Source organism: Pituophis catenifer, unplaced genomic scaffold (assembly GCF_029215685.1).
Source record: "Pituophis catenifer annectens isolate HBS135680 unplaced genomic scaffold, rPitCat1.0.hap2 SCAF_13, whole genome shotgun sequence".
Lineage (NCBI taxonomy): Eukaryota > Metazoa > Chordata > Lepidosauria > Squamata > Colubridae > Pituophis > Pituophis catenifer.
Window position 1 is genome coordinate 14670505 of NW_027256893.1, and position 17297 is coordinate 14687801.

Sequence of the window (17297 nt, forward strand, 5' to 3'; positions counted from 1 at the left end):
GGGAATCTGGAAGTTAGTCCACAGGTCTTATAGTTGCCAAGCGTGGCTACTCCTGAGCCAGCTGTTTAAAATTATAAATAAAATAAAATTATTTTATCATAAAAAAAAGTAGTGGGAAAATGGGCCTGGCAGAGACCTAGGGGTGGGCTTCAAAAATTTTAGCAAAGGGTTCTCTGCCTGGTTGCTGGGCGGGCATGGCCATGGTGGGCGTGGCCTAGTCGGCTTCCTGCACCATGGTGGGGGGACATTTTTGCCCTCCCCAGGCTCCGGAGATTTGCCTCAAGTCTCTGGGAGGGCGAAAATGGCCTCCCCAGGCTCCAGAGGTGCCTTCCCGAACTTCTGGTAGGCCTGTTTTTCGCCCTTCCCTGAGTCTCCGCTCGCGCCATACACTTACTTGCATCCAAAACAGGCCATGTGGGGACTCCTGGGAGGGGAGGGGCAGGCAGGACCAAGTAGGAGTGGGATTTGGGGGTTCTCCGAACTGCTCAGAATCTTAGCTAGAGGTTCTCCTGAACCCCTGTGAACCCCCAGCAACCCACCCCTGCAGAGACCACAAAATAAATCTGTGATTATTCATTCATAAGCTATTTGATATTTTCTAGTCTGATACTTATTTAGAATATAATCAATCCATCTTCTCCATTCCAATATATATCTTTCTTGAGTATAGTCCTTCAAATATGCTGACATTTTTGCCATTTCAGCTAAATTAGCAACTGTCAAATATCCACTCCTCAATAGTAGGCAAGAAGTCCTTCTTCCAATGTTGCGCTATCAAGAGCCTTGCTGCTGTTATTAGATTCAAAATCAATTTAATCTCTGATGCTGTACAATCCGTGGTTATACCCAATAAAAACAATTGCGGAGTAAATTTCAACCTTCTTTTCAGGATATTCTGCATCACCCACCAAATCTTTATCCAAAATGCTTTGATTTTCTTACAAGTCCACCATATATGATAATAGGTTGCATCATCACAGTCACATCTCCAACATTTAGCTTTCACATTAGGATACATACATGATAACTTTTTAGGATCTAAATCTGTGATTATTTTGGTGTCCCCAGTATCACATTGGCCATCCTTAGTTCTTGCACACCCCGGTGAAAATTCATCTGTTTTGGTACAAAGAGAAGGAGAAACGGCTGTTCCAGAACCTCATTATCCTCTGCTCTTTGCTGCTGCTATTGAAAAGGATTGTTATAATTATCTGTGAGCAAACAATCCCTGCTGAGAGAGTCCACAGGGATATTGCCGATGCCATTTAATGTCTATTCCTCCATTGGAGGAGCGTGATTGGGTTCATCTCAAAGAGTGCATGTAATGTGTCAATCCATGTGAGTTGGGGGTTTTGTGAGTGAGTCTTCTTGCATGGGTGGATGTTGTAAGATTTTGTGGTTGTTTACTCTTCATTGACTGGTCATCAATCACGTCCTGCTGTGTCAACCAGTTGCTGACTTTTTCTTGCAAGGGCTAGAATTCTTGATGTCTTTTCAGCTCCTTCTATCATGCCTAATTTCTAAAGCTCAGAGAGACGGGATCTCTTCAGCTTTCATTGGGTAAGTCTAGTTTAATGAAAAAAAGGACTTGGGGTGACATGAAAGCAGTGTTCCGATATCTCAGGGGCTGCCACAAAGAAGAGGGAGTCAAACTATTCTCCAACTATTCTCTTCTCTACCTGAGGGCAGGACAAGAAGCAATGGGTGGAAACTAATCAAGGATAGAAGCAACCTAGAACTAAGAAGTAATTTCCTGACAGTTAGAACAATTAACCAGTGGAACAACTTGCCTCCAGAAGTTGTGAATTCTCCAACACTGGAAGTTTTTTTAAGATGTTGGATAACCATTTGTCTGAAGTGGTGTAGGGTTTCCTGCCTAAGCAGGAGGTTGGACTAGAAGACCTCCAAGGTCCCTTCCAACTCTGTTATTCTATTCTATTCTATTCTATTCTATTCTATTCTATTCTATTCTATTCTATTCTATTCTATTCTATTCTATTCTATTCTATTCTATTCCATTCCATTCCATTCTATTGAGTTTAAAAGGAAGGTTTCAGAAATACATTTTTTTTTAAAAAAAGGGCAAAGCTTCAATCCCATTTGACATCTTTTGACATACATCCTGTGGAAGCCCCTTGAGGATTACTAACCAGACCAATGTGCTTGAGGACACAAATGAACTAAAATGGCAAGTAGTTGTCATCCATCATTTTCGTGCACAAATGACCAGGTTCAAATTATCTTATTTGGACACATTAAGCAAAGTCCTAGCACTCTAGAAGAGTCTCTAATATTGGGAGACATGGAAGGAAAGAGAAGAAGATGGACTCACAATGACAATGAGTAGTATTGGGAGACCTGACAAAATAAGATAGGGATAGATTGTCATGGAGAAAATCTGTTTAAGGAGAAAGTAGGAATCAAAAACAACTTGATGGCACATAATCACTGTTGACTTGGTGATATTTATGTCTTTGACGTATCCTGTCAGACAGTGGTGGGTTTCAAAAAAATTTACTACCGGTTCGATGGGTGTGGCTTGGTGGGTGTGGCATGGCTTGGTAGGTGTGGCTTGGTGGGCGCGGCAGGGGAAGGTTACTGCAAAATCCCCATTTCCTCCCGATAAACTGGGACTTGGAAGGCAGAGAATAGATGGGGGCAGAGCCAATCAGAATTTTTACTACCAGTTCTCCGAACTACCCAAAATTTCCGCTACCAGTTCTCCAGAACTGGTCAGAACCTGCTGAAACCCACCTCTGCTGTCAGAATGTATTGCTTGTCGAACATAGAGATAAGGAATCAAGTAAGGTAAGAAATAAAACCAAGGAGTAACAATGGAGGTCAGAAGTTCTGGAAAAACACAAACTTACTAAATTCTTATTAAACAAAAAGTTCCTCTTTTTTTCCAAGAAGAAAAATACATCCGGGGAAGTCCAGACTTTTGATAGCATCTGCAAATAATCTGGAAGATTAACTCAATTTATTTATTTGTTCAACTTGTATGCCGCCTTTCTCCGAAGACTCAATTTGTACAAGTGTGGGAAAGAACTGGATTGAGAAGTGTTAGCCCAGGGGTAGAGAGAGAAAAAAAGCATTAGGATTTAAATATGGTGGTGCTTTTGAGGAACCTTTTAGTAGAAATATGACTCCATTCTAGAAAGTGCGAAAGTGCACGTTTTTTTTTATCCTAGCAAGCGGGCACATAATATCATTGGAGTCCCCGGTATTGTGTGGAAAATATCAGTCGCTGTGCAAACACCCTTTTGGTTCACCTTTGGCTCCGTGATTCATGTGCCTTTTCAAAAGCTTTCTTGTAAATAAAACCTAGAGGCATTGTCACACTTCAAAGCTTCCTCATCCAACATGACTTTTGTTTCCAAGAATTCCAGCAGCTCCCACACAGGATTCACAGACATGCTTGTACTAATGAAAAGATGAGGAACTTGGAACGATAGTCATTTAAAAAATATATTATTACTGGTATAGATGGTGATTTTGGGTAAAATTGGATCTTAGCAATAGCATTATTAATAGCATTAGCATTTAGGCTTCCCTACCGCCCTATGGTGATTTACAGCACTCTAGGCTGTTTAGAATGTCAATGCATTATTTGTATATTTCCCCCAACAATCTGGGTCCTCATTTTACCAACCTCGGAAAGATGGAAGGCTGAGTCAACCTTGAGCCCCAAGGGGGCTGGGGGCTGTGATTTTGCCTGCAATACTGCACTTAACCATTGCACAACCGGGGACCTTGGCCTACTAATTGCTACATTCCTTTTTGTAGGGTAGAGTTCATTACTGTTATTATCATTAGTATCATTAGTATCAACATCTGTCAGTCGTCCTGCCCATCCACCTGTCTGCCTGCCCATCAGTCTGCCCATCTGACCAACCATTTTTCTGATGGGCAGGCTGACTGACAGACTGACTGATGGACAGACAAACAATAGACAGACAACTGATCTTTCTTTCTTTCTTTCTTTCTTTCTTTCTTTCTTTCTTTCTTTCTTTCTTTCTTTCTTTCTTTCTTTCTTCCTTCCTTCCTTCCTTCCTTCCTTCCTTCCTTCCTTCCTTCCCTCCCTCTCTATCTTCTCTCTATTCCCTCTGTCCCTCACTTTTTCTCCTTCCTTCCTTCCTTTCCTTTTTTCCTTTCCTTCTTTCCTTTCCTTTCCTTCCCACCCTCCCTTCTCTCCATCTTCTCTCTATTCCCTCCCTCCTCTCTATTTCCTTCCTTCTTTCCTTTCCTTCCCTTCCCATCCTCCCTCCTCTCTATCTTCTCTCTATTCCCTCCCTCCTCTCTATTCCCTTCCTTCCTTCCTTCCTTCCTTCTTTCCTTTCCTTTCCTTTCCTTTCCTTTCCTTTCCTTTCCTTTCCTTTCCTTTCCTTTCCTTTCCTTTCCTTCCCACCCTCCCTCCTCTCTATCTTCTCTCTATTCCCTCCCTCCTCTCTATTTCTTTCTTTCCTTCCTTCCTTCCTTCGCTCCCTCCCTTCCTCCCTTTTGGCTGAGCCCAGACATCATGCTTAAGCTTACTTTATTTCATTTGAATTTTCTCAAGTATATTGTGCGAATCCAGACCAACATAATGTATACAATACCACTGGTTTTATGTAAACTAAGATTTAGGCAGGTGTGTAAACCCAGCCTTCATCTACAACCCCCCCACACACACACCTTTGTTATTTGTTTGTTAAGTCCCAGTACACCTCATGTCTTGCAGCCCTTTTCTCTGACATTAAAAAGCGGAACAGTTGTGTTTATTATTCCAGCCTTTTATGCCATCGCATGCCATGAAAGTTGACATTTTGTCAAGACGTGGTTATATAAACCCCTGTGTGTGGAGGAAGGAGAGTGAGGAGAGAGCAGGCGTGTGTCTTTCCAGAGGTTTTGCTGTATCACGGCTTGTCTCTGCTCCCCTGTTGTGCAGCAGGGCAACAGGCGTCTCTAAATGTCAACTGAATGAAGGTGACACAGACGCCCTTCAATTTTCTCACTCCACCAATCGGGGTGATGTTTCTTGGGGAGGTTGGTTAAATCACCGTAAAACATGGCTGTCATCAAACTGGGGGAAAAACTGGAAGAGGTGCTTTTAAAATGTACTTTTTAAAGGAGGGTGAAGACATGTTCAGACACTCGGTAGAGATTGCCCAAAGGAAGCAAACTTCAGAAGTTTCCTATATCGGTGTTGATTTCTTTATACAAATGAATAGCAATAGCACTTAGAATTATATACTGCTTCGTAATGCTTTACAGCACTCTCTGGGTAGTTTACAATATCAGCATATTGCCCCCAGCAGTCTGGGCCCTCATTTGACTGACCTCGGAAGGATGGAAGGCTGAGTCAACCCTGAGTCAGTCAGGATCAAACTCCTGGCAGCGGGCAGAGTTAGCCTGCAATACTGGTGGCTCAGAGGGACACGGTGGCTTTGTGGCTAAGACACTGAGCTTGTCGATTGAAAGGTTGGCAATTCAGCGGTTCGAATCCCTAGTGTGGCGTAATGAGGTGAGTTCCTGTTACTTGTCCCAGTTTTTGCCAACCTAGCAAAAGTAAAAAATGCAAGTAGAAAAATAGAAACCACCTTTCATAGGAAGGTAACAGCGTTCCGTGCGTCTTTGGCGTTGAGTCATGCCGGCCACATGACCACGGAGACGTCTTCGGACAGCGCTGGCTCTTCGGCTTTGAAACGGAGATGAGCACCGCCCCCTAGAGTCAGGAACGACTAGCACATATGTGCCAGGGGAACCTTTACCTTTACCTTTTTTATTGCATTCTAACCACTGAGCCACCACAGTTCCAGGAATTCAGAAGAGGAATACACCGCATTCTCCTGTCCAGCTTAATTTTTTTTCCCCCTTCCTCCTTGCAAGGTAGGTTACACCAAAGTCAACCAGGAACCTCCACAGAGGTTGGAGGTTTTTTAGAAAGGAACAATTGTGGAGGTTCCTAGTTGACTTTTGAAGGGTTGATGGACACCTTCACTGCTGCCATGAAAAGTTGTGTAGCTCAAGAAGAAGCTTGAAAGGGATCCTTAACTGTCTTCTTTTCTCCCAACTTCAAGACTACTGAAGGCAGCTCATGGTTTAGCAGCAGTGTCCCATAAGGAAAACTGTTGTACCACAACTCTGAAACATGCTGTGTGTAGCAGTATATAAATAATATACTGATTAGTGTAGGATACAGATTATATACTGACTAGTCTATAATATACGAATGTATGATATAAATCAGGGGTCGGCAACCTTAAACACTCAAAGAACTACAAAGGTCCTAATCACAAGCCCCCCCCATTCAATTCTGGAGCCGACCGGAAGTCTGGTTCCCCCACCATAAAATCTCCTCCTAGCACGGCATCCTTTTTCCTCTACCTGTCCTAACCGAAAGCGCTATCAATTGTGGAGGTGACAGGGAGCCACAGCAGAGGGATGAAAGAGCCACATGCGGCTCCAGAGCCGCAGGTTGCTGACCCCTGATATAAATGATGCAAGTTGGAGGGGAAAGTCCTGGTCCAAAATATTTAAATCTGAACAGGATAAAAATAAAACATCTTGTTCCAAAATTGTCCTTGCAAATCCCAAGAAGGGTTTTTTTCCACCCCATCCTGTAGATTCCTGTTTTTCTATCTTGCTCTTAAAAATATTTTTTTTTTCTGGGTTTATTTTGGCTTCAGGCATTAATTTATTGTTAGAATTGGCATATGATGTTTGTGCTACTGGTATTTTTTGTATTCTTCTATCCTTCCATCATTCTGCAGTTCACACTCTGGGAATTTGACGCCATCCTTTAAGCATCTTTTTTTTAATCTGTGAGAAGCCAGAGGGAAAGCTGAACTCCAAAGAGATGTTCAGATAATCGTTCTCCAGTTCCTTTGACCATTTCAACACTAAAGAAGTGCAAGAAATTAAACTCCAGCCATGAAAATTTCCCCCACCTGCTCTTCTCCTTTGGGGGAAAAAAAATCTTGAAAAGAATTTTGCTTTCTCCTAATTGAATGAAAACTAGTAGGAAAAAAAAATAGACACAATATTTCTGCATTCTACAAAGTAGAAATGAAGCATTGGGACTTAAAACTGAGGGCACCTCCGGAAAGGGATGTCTCCCAGCCTTTCTCCTCTAAAAAGGGCCCTGATATTGAGACTCAAGGTTGACTCAGCCTTCCATCCTTTCTAAGGTAGGTGAAATGAGGACCCAGTTTGTGGGGGCAATAAGCTGACTTTGTATAAATATACAAAAAGGATGAAGGCTATTGCTGAGCACATTGTAAGCCGCCCTGAGTCTTCGGAGAAGGGCGGCATATAAATCAAATTAAAAAAAAAAAATCTGAGCTGTTTGCAGATCCAGTCCATTTCCTTACATCTCTTCCTGCTGGATCAGAGGTGGTATTCAGCCGGTTCGGATCAGTTTTTTTTTACTGACAGTTCTTGTAACTTTTGTCTGTTATCTAGCATTATCCAGCATTTTATCCCAGACCTTTCATCGTAGTTTGTTTACTTGAATCTGGACTGCTTCTGGACAAAGCATTTTAAAAAGCCATATCTTATTTCTCTCTGAAGGGCTGCCAGAGAATCATCTCCCATTTAAAAGATTATCAAGCCATGATCCTCTCTTTTGATCGTTTCCTCTGTTTGAAGAGCTGTCCAATCCGATTCTCTTTTAACAATAATGAACTTGAAGCAGAGAGAAGGAAGATCAGGGGTGAAATCCAGTAGGTTCTGACAGGTTCTGGAGAACCAGTAGCGGAAATTTTGAGTAGTTCGGAGAACCGGCAAATACCACCTCTGGCTGGCCCCAGAGTAGGGAGGGAATGGAGATTTTGCAATGTCCTTCCCCCAGGAGTGGGGTGGGAATGGAGATTTTGCAGTATCTTTCTCCTGCCATGCCCACCAGGGCACCCCACCCCCACCAAGCCACGCCCACAGAGCTGGTAGTAAAAAAATTTGGATTTCACCACTGAGGAAGATCCATTCACAACTAGCAACTGAGCAAGAGGTGAAGCAGATGAACAGATCTGCTTGGCTTTGTGGCTGTGGAAAATTAGACTGTGGCTTTAAAAAAAAAAATAATTTACATACTGTAAATTAGCATATTATATGTACATGTCAATGGGCCACTCTAGTATCATTCTTTCAAGTTTTCCTGTAGAAATTCTTTTCCTATTAAGCTTCTGGAGCAGTCCAAGACTGAAAATTGGTGTGGAAATTCCCACATCTATAGAAATCGAAATGAAATTAACTTGATAATAATAATGAGGCTCCTTAGAACATTCCTTACTTTCAAAGAAGTTTGCCAAAGAATAGATACATATTCCCCCTTTATATCTGTACATATTTGTATTTACTTCCTCCATTACAGACAAGCTAGATTTTTTAATACCAACACAATGAGCTGGTTTGTAAAGCATTAGTGATAATACTGTTTAAAATGCCAAAAATTTCAGTCTTCCACATATCTTCTCTTTAGAAAAAGGACAACAAGGCATTCTATAGTAACCAGAAATACTTTATTATAAAATCTGCATGTAAACAAGTAACAAACATTTAAAGAAAGTGCAAATCAACTTCCAAAAATGGTAATTTATTATATATTTTTCTTTCCCCCTCCCCCCATCCAACAACTCTTTGAAGCCCACCCACCCTCCAACCACATGTAACTTCTAAAAAATAATTGATCTATCTCCTGGGAAACCTTTGGTAAGTCACTTTGGGCCAGCAATCATGAAAAACTCTTTGAGGTCCCATTCTGGAGACACAGCCCATTTCCTTGAGCATCTATTCCCTCCCCTCCGTGGCACTTTGAAATACAAACTCCAAAAAAAACGAAGCACAAATGAAACAGCTTGGCTCCTTCCACCTGATAGAGAAGCCCACCTTGCTGCTTCACTCCGATGCAGTGATTTGGTGAAATCACCTTTGAATTGAATCGTCTCATTGAAATGCAGACGCCCACCCCACCCAAGAGAAGTGTGTACGAACCTGCGTACACAGTTCAAGTTTTGCTCGCCCAAGGAGATACGTTTACGGTGATACTTCTTCGCTTCTTTTCCGTATCATCATGCATTCTCTTTTGAATTCCCTGATATCCACAGGAAAGCTAGCAATTTTACACAGTGAGACCGAAGGGGTTACAAAGCTGCTGAATTATTATTATTAATCTTTTAGAAATCAGTTCTTTTGCTGAAGGTTAGAAATCGTTCTAACAATGAAGGTCCTGTAATCTCCTTTCCTAGCAGTAGTAGGTAGTAGATCATTTCCTAGTAGGAACTGTAAGGCATGAAGGAAGCCACTTCCCTCCGTTCTGTCGCTTCGCACGAGGTCCTTTTTCCTCACTCTTTAACTGCCAGAGACAGGTTCATGACACACCCACACACACTCACATACTTCTAATTTTGCCACAAGTTGTTTTTTTTTCTTTTTTTTTAAAGTACTGATAAGTCGTGGCAGGACTTCGATTTGGCTTTGAAGGCCATCTTCTTGTTGTTTTTGGCCACCATTTTCCCAAGGAACCGCTTGGCCTTCTTACTGATGCTTTCTCTCCTTTTTGTGTTGGCCATTCTTCGGGCGTTGTCTTCTTTGCTATCTTTGCGTAGCCGAATCTGCCGGACGATCCCCTCGAAGAGATCTTTGACGTTATGATGAAGTGCGGCTGAGGTCTCGATAAACTTGCAGTCAAAGACAACAGCACAAGCCCGTCCCTCTGAGGGGGTGGAAGAGAGAAGGGCAAGATTAGTTCAACCGTGCAGAATCAATGCAACGTAAGCTCTGCTTCTGGATTTGGATGGGGAAGGATCATAGGTTATAAGAGATGGAAGCTGTGGGATAGGAGATTGTGCAAGTGTGGGTATGAAAAAGAAAGGGTATCTCAGGTCAAGCAGACTCCTAAAGTAGTCCAAGATTGTCTTATCAGGAGGACAATGGAATGAGTGCAGATACTCTACTGCTTTCTGGCAGCTTTTATCTCAGTGGTGGGACACCTGTTTTCCATGAAGTTCAATCTCCAGAAAGGGAATGCCAGAATACCCCTGGAGTGGGGTGGGAATGGAAATTTTGCAGTATCCTTCCCCTGCCACGCCCAAGCCACGCCCACCAAGCCCCACCACACCCACTAAGCCACGCCCTCAGAACCGGTAGTTAAAAAAAATTGGATTTCACCACTGCTTAAGGCAGAGGTCTTCAAACTTGGCAGCTTTAAGACTTGGGGACTTCAACTCACAACGTAGCTGGCTGGAGAATTCTGGGAGTTGAAGTCCACAAGTCTTAAAGCTGCCAAGTTTGGGGACCCCTGCTCTAAGGTAACTTGCTAGATTCCTAGACCTACCAAAAAAAAAAAAAAAAAAGGCCAGTCATATTGGGTAACTTTCCCCAATCTGGTGCTCTCGGTTGGGTTACGAGACTCATGACCAGCCAGGATGGCGCAGGGCACAAGCAGCTAGTAAAATTGAGACAGGGCCATTAAGATTATTTCCTAGGAGCAAAATGTTTCTCAGCCACTTAGAAGCTGCACTTCAAAAGGTTCATGGTTCAGTTCTCCACTATCATTCAGAGGTGCATTATGAGCTGGGAACACATAACAACCGTCCATGTGGCTGATAAGAAATTCCATTTGTTTACTGTCCTTAACGCACACAGATTTATTCCTCCCACCCACCCCATAAATCCACAGGCCTACAATATTTAGATAAGGGGGAGGGGGACTTTAAACTGACCAAAGAATTGTTTCATACTAGATTAGAGTAATCTAGAGTATATTGGATCATCATGAGGTCAGATCCATTGTTTTTGCTGAAAATTATGAACCGTTACATCTATAATGCCATATTGGAATGCCTAAATTCAGGGGTGAAATCCAGCAGGTTCTGACACGTTCTGGAGAACAGGTAGCAGAAATTTTGAGTAGTTCGGAGAATCGGTAGCAGAAATTTTGAGTAGTTCGGAGAACCGGTAGCGGAAATTTTGAGTAGTTCGAGAACCGGCAAACCACCTCTAATATCCTTCCCCCAGGAGTGGGATGGGAATGGAGATTTTGCAGTATCGTTCCCCTGCCATGCCCACCAAGCCACCAAGAACCAGTAGTAAAAAAAATTGGATTTCACCACTGCCTAAATTATTGATGTTACATGAGCAGTGCCGAGATGAATTGGACGCCAGGTCACCTGATCTTTTAAGCAACTAGTTCCAATTCTGCCCCCATTATTATTGGGAAGTGTTAAATGTTTGGATGATTCACTAACATATTACAGGTTATCCTCAACTTACGACCCCCAATTGAGCCCAACAATTCCATTGCTAAGCAAGGCAGTTAAGTGAATTTTGCTCAGTCGTATGACTTTCTTTTTGCCACAGCTGTTAAGCAAATCACTGCAGTTGTTAAGCGAATCATGCGGTCATTAAGCGAATCTGGCTTTCCCCCATTGACTTTGCTCGTCGGAAGCTGGCAGGGGAGGTTACAAGTGCTGATCGCATGACCCCAGGGACAGTGCAACTGTCATAAGTACATGCCAGTTGCCAAACATCCAAATTTTGATCATGTGACTGTGGACTTGATGGTCGTAAGTGTGGAAACGGGTCTTAAGTCTCTTTTTTCAGTGCCATTGTAACTTCGAACAGTCACTAAACAAAGATTGTAAGTCAAGGACTACCTGGGCTCAGAATCAGTGAAACGACTATCTACCAAGGTTGATAGTCACCAACGGATGACTCGCTCACTTCTCAATGGAAACATGCTAAATTGAACTGCTTGGTTGAGTTTAGGGTGGAATAATCTCTTACCATCTACAGAGACTTCCCGTGATCGAACTAAGTCGCTTTTGTTTCCAACAAGAATGATAGGAATGTCTTCCGTTTGCCGTGCCCTTCGTAGCTGAATCCTCAATTCAGAAGCTTTTTCAAAGCTGACTTTATCGGTCACTGAATAGACGATAATGTAAGCATCGCCCATCTTCATACAATGGTTCTGAAGCCACTGGCTTTCATCCTAAGATTAAAAAAAAGAAATAGAAACATAAACGTTGGTAGTGCATCCATTTTAATTATATCAGGTTAGACACTATTCACCTTTCAACTTTCTACTGAAATATAAATATTCTTTTTATACTCTTGTAGGTCAACTTTGGTTCAGGGCAGTTCATGATAGTGGTAGTTGCAACTTGTTAAATTTTATAGTTCCGCTGTTGTCTTTCTAGAGTTTCAAATTCTATCTTGTACACCGGGTAGAAAATGAATGGAAAGGTAATTAACAAGGAAGCTTGACTTGTTTTTGTATGGATTGTAGCAAAATACCTCATTTTTGCTTGTAGCACATAAAAGGAATTCCTGCAGCCCAAGACAACAGAGTCGCAGGTGTTCTATGCAAGGGGAGGTCAAAAAAGTCAAGATGGCAACCCAGCCATGTGATTGGAGCCCCACCTTTTTAATCTATGGCTTAGAGAACAGGCTGATGAAAGAAAAGGGCCATGTCAAGTCATACAATATTTTTTAAAAAATCTAGAGCAGAGGTCTTCAAACTTGGCAGCTTTAAGACTTGTGGACTTCAACAAGTCTTAAGTTGAAGTCCACAAGTCTTAAAGCTGCCAAGTTTGAAGACCTCTGATCTAGAATCTCTCTCTATGCTTGGCTGTAATCTTCTATCCTCTTACTTAAGAGTAAGCTCTACTGAACTCAATGGGCCTTATGGTTGAGTAAGCACGCACAGGACTCTCATTAAGACTGAGAAAAACTATTCCCCAAAAAAGTCTTAAGATTAAAGTCCAATCTGCAGGATTTAAAAGGTAAAACAATTGGCATTTTAAGCGAATGCTGACCTACTAGCCCATATTAAAATGCATTCAGGTATTTTTAATATAATTTAACTTGGAGTATTCTCCATGAGTTTAACAACGGGTGCTTCAGAGTAAGCCTGTATTGGAGGGTTTGGGCTTCACACGATTGTTGTTCTGTACTAAAGATTGATCATGTGTTAACCCAGATGGAGAAGTAGATCAGTGAAGGGAACCTATTGGAAACCAAGGTTCTATAGATCATAAGCAAAACTTGAAGATGGATATTGCAGGATCAACAAAAATCAAGATTCTAACCAGGGGTGAAATCCAGCAGGTTCTGACAGGTTCTGCAGAACCGGTAGCGGAAATTTTGAGCAGTTGGGACAACCAGCAAATACCACCTCTGACTGGCCCCAGAGCGGGATGGGAATGGGGATTTTGCAGTATCCTTCCTCTGACACACTCACCAAGCCACGCCCACAGAACCGGTAGTAAAAATATTTGGATTTCACCACTGATTCTAACCCCGTATTTATTCCATTTCTGTAGCCTCCCATCTCAACAAAGATGTTGAGATGGGCATTCTTCGTTGTAACTAACAATAAATCTTAATCTGTTTATATTTAATTTTGGACTTGCTGAAGCTCAAATTCAGACACAGTGGGACAGTCCACATATTTAGTGACTAAACTAAAACAAACCTTAAAAGAGTGATTTCAGAAGAAATCGGTCCAAATCACTAACCTTCCACACAAAATAGTAGATAAAAATGCTACCTTGTTTCCCCGTATAATAAGCCCAATCGGGCTTTTGAGCATACTCACTAAAATAAGCCCCCTCCCCGAAAATAAGCCCTCCCTGAAAATATTTAACTGCATGCACAGCCGGTCCCTGCCATTTCCTCTAGTTAAGGTTAAGGAGACAGAGCTGGAAATCAGGTAAGATGGCAAGAGCCTTGGTGGTGCAGCAGACTAAAGCACTGTTAAGTAACACCAGCTGCCTGCAATTACTGCAAGTTCAAATCTCACCAGGCTCAAGGTTGACTCAGCCTTCCATCCTTCCGAGGTAGGTAAAATGAGGACCCGGTTTGTGGGGGCAATAAACTGACTTTGTATAAAAAAAGAACACTGCTTAGGGGGGCCCGAAAGCCCTACTAAGCAGGTATATACAAAAGTATGAAGGCTATTGCTTAACGCATTGTAAGCCGCCCTGAGTCTCCGGAAAAGGGCGGCATATAAATTGAACCAATAAATAAATAAATAAAGAGGAGCCCCGTCTTGCTCCATGCGCCCCAAAATAATAAGACCTCCTCGAAAATAACACCAAGTGCTTATTTCGGGATTCAAAAAACAGTAAGATGGGGTCTTATTTTCGGGGAAACATGGTATTAGCTATGAAAAGGGAGATAACCTCAAATAGGTTATAGTACCTCAAAGAGCCTTGATAGTACAGTGGTTTAGTGCACCCTGTCATTAACACAGCTGCCTGCAATTTCTGCTGGTTCGAATCTCTCCAAGGCTCAAGGTTGACTCAGCCTTCCATCCTTTCTAAGGTCGGTGAAATGAGGACCCAGTTTGTGGGGGCAATAAGCTGACTTTGTATAAAATATACAAAAGAATGAAGGCTATTGCTTAACGCATTGTAAGCCGCCCTGAGTCTCCGGAGAAGGGCGGCATATAAATCAAATTAAAAAAAAAATGTAAATCAAATACTTGTAAAAGTAAATCTTTACCTGCTCCCATATGTCAAACACTACAAGAGATGCTTCTTCTCCATCAACTATAATAGATCTGTCGTATGTATTGCCTGAAAGACAAATCAAGGAGACTTTAGGGCAAAATGTTTAGTTTACACAAAGGAAAAGTAATATTCTATCACGAAAAACAAAACCCAGGCTTTACGAAGCCAACTGAAATGTTACAAAATAAGATAAAGTTTTCAAGTTTCCAATAATCAATAAAAATATCTCTCTCTTCCCCTACACATTTTTGCCCCCCACCCCCGAATTGTCCTTCGTAGAGAATTATTGGAAAGCTTGCAACCAATTTGCTAAACCTTCAGCTCAGCTCATAAACGTACAACCTCAATATATTGTTCGTTTCTATTTTCTATGGCACTTAGTGAAGCCAAGTAAAGCTTGGAGAATGAAACGCGAGTGTGATCCAGTGATACTACTACCCAAAATGAAACCTAACCCTAAATAAAAATATACACAATGGACAGCACGCAGGTCAGAAATACAGAAGCAAGATTGTAGACTTAATTTAACTTCTTTAAAGAGTTCAAAACATTTGAACTTGTGCTCAAGCTGGTGTGTTTCAGCTGTCCGATGAATTGCAACACAAAACGTTTGAGCTTAATCGAGCCTAAGAACATTAGAGCAAATTATATTGTCCATAAAAACCCGACAGCTGCTTTCAATTATTTGTAAACCATTCTGACACAGGGGATGATAGGGAAAACAACATAGAACGAAGGTTACACCGGATTTACTTTTAAATATATTTTCTTAAGTTTGGATGGGCTGGATAAAGTTAGGATAATGCAGAATGGATATGCAATGAAATAAGGAAGATCCGAGCAACTTTCAATACATTTTTTCCTAAATGAATTTTTCTCTCTCTTTTCAAAGTATCGGTAGGCACATAATCGTTTCAGAAAATATTTTCACCATTATATACTAATTGGAACTGATGGAAGAGCCTCTCCAAAATATTTTTCTTAAGTTTTAAAAGTATATTTAAAAACATAAAGGCATTTAAATCGGAGGATTATCAGGGACATGTTTCACGTTCCCTAACATGGGCATCCAACAGATGTGTGAATTTGAATTCCCAAGCAATGGCCAGGTAGATTGGGGGGGGGGGGTTCTGGGAGTTGAAGTCCACACATCTGGAAGGTATCCACGGCTGCCTCAACTAGAGGGAAGATGCTCCCTTAAGCTATTTAGGAACTACAAAGTGCATTTCTTAGCATGTTTGACGTGTCCAGTGGTTCAGTAAAGGAAGCAGTGATGCACAGAGGGCAAAGCTGGGTTTCTTTTCCTGTGTTTGGGGATGTCCCTGTTTTTAAGACTAAGTCGTGCCAACTTCTGGCTCAGAATAAAATCTTTGCCTGATGCCAGCTTCAACATGGCAGGAAATGGGCACCACTGATTCCAAGCAGATGTGGGCAGAGGAGGTTATGATGCCAGGGATGCAAAAACAGCACCAACAGAGGAGAATACCTGTAGCTCGGGGGTGGGGGTTGAAAAGAGGAATCCTTTTGGTGCTCTCTGGTTCTTTTCTGGCAAACGTTTCATTACCCAACTAAGGAACCTCATCAGGACTAGTAAGGAATGGGATTTGCTAGCACTTACTACCACTGATGAGGTTCCCTAGTTGGATAATGAAACGTCTGGGTAATTGAAAGCCTGGCTAAGTGGCTCAGTGGCTAAGACACTGAGCTTGTCAACCAGAAAGGTCCGGTTCGAATCCCTAGTACAGGTCTCCTGCGTGAGCAGGGGGTTGGACTAGATAACCTCCAAGGTCCCTTCCAACTCTGTTACTGTTAAAAGTCTGCAAGAAAACAACCAAGCTCATTCATTACCCAACTAAGGAACCTCGTCAGTGCTAGTAAGGAATGGAGTTTGCTAGCACTTTTCTTTTTCTTTCTTTCTCTTCCTTCCTTCCTTCCTTCCTTCCTTCCTTTCTTTCTGTCTCTCTCTTTCTTTCTTTCTTTCTCTCTCTCTCTTTCTTTCTCTCTCTCTCTCTTTCTTCTCTCGCTCTCTCTCTTTCTTTCTCTCTCTCTTTCTTTCTCTCTCTTTCTCTCTCTTTCTTTCTCTCTCTCTCTTTCTTTCTTTCTCTCTTTCTCTCTTTCTCTCTTTCTCTTTCTTTCTCTCTCTCTCTCTCTCTCTCTCTTTCTCTTTCTTTCTTTCTTTCTTTCTTTCTTTCTTTCTTTCTTTCTTTCTTTCTTTCTTTCTCTCTTTCTCTCTTTCTATTAATTAATTTATATTGCCGCCTATTCACCCATGACGACTCAAGGCAGCTTACATTATAAAAGACCACATTTAAAACCATAAAAGACTTACTAGCCCTGATGAGGTTCCCTAGTTGGGTGATGAAAGGTCTCCCAGAAAACAACCAACCTCAGAGAGCACCAAGGACCCCTCACCCCAAAACAGCGCTTGGGATTGGCCCCGTCCTCACCCACCCACCCACCCATCACAAAAGGCAGAGCTACTCCTGGTTCTGGTGGGGGGGCACAAAACCTTTCTCTCCCCACTCCAAAAGCCCCATCCTCTTTTGCTGGTCCTCCTCAGCCCCCAGGCTCTCTCTCTCTCTCTCTCTCACCTGCCTCCTCGGCATCCGGACTATCCTCGACGCCCCCGAAGATCCTGGCCAGGCTGGTCTTGCCCACGCCGTGCTCGCCCAACAGCATCACCTTGTAGAGGCCGCCTTCCGAGTCGCTGCCGGAGGAGATGACCGAATCGGAGGAGTCGGAAGCCCAGCCCTGCCGCTGCGCCTCCTCCTCCTCTTCCTCCTGGCCCGGGTTGTACGAGGTGCA

General features: G+C 42.4%; 1 protein-coding gene across 1 annotated transcript in view; it reads right to left on the reverse strand.

The window, feature by feature from the left end:
- Positions 1 to 8494: 8494 nt before the first annotated feature.
- The window catches only part of RRAD (RRAD, Ras related glycolysis inhibitor and calcium channel regulator), a 10240-nt gene continuing 1437 nt past the window's right edge, over positions 8495 to 17297 (reverse strand). The window contains exons 2-5 of the mRNA XM_070952876.1: positions 17084 to 17297; positions 14485 to 14558; positions 11764 to 11968; positions 8495 to 9691 (exon numbers count right to left, since the gene is read on the reverse strand). The exon at positions 17084 to 17297 is cut by the window's right edge and continues 211 nt beyond it. Of these exons, the coding sequence (XP_070808977.1) occupies positions 9414 to 9691; positions 11764 to 11968; positions 14485 to 14558; positions 17084 to 17297 (771 nt within the window). The 3' untranslated portion in view covers positions 8495 to 9413. The remainder of the gene's footprint in view (positions 9692 to 11763; positions 11969 to 14484; positions 14559 to 17083) is intronic.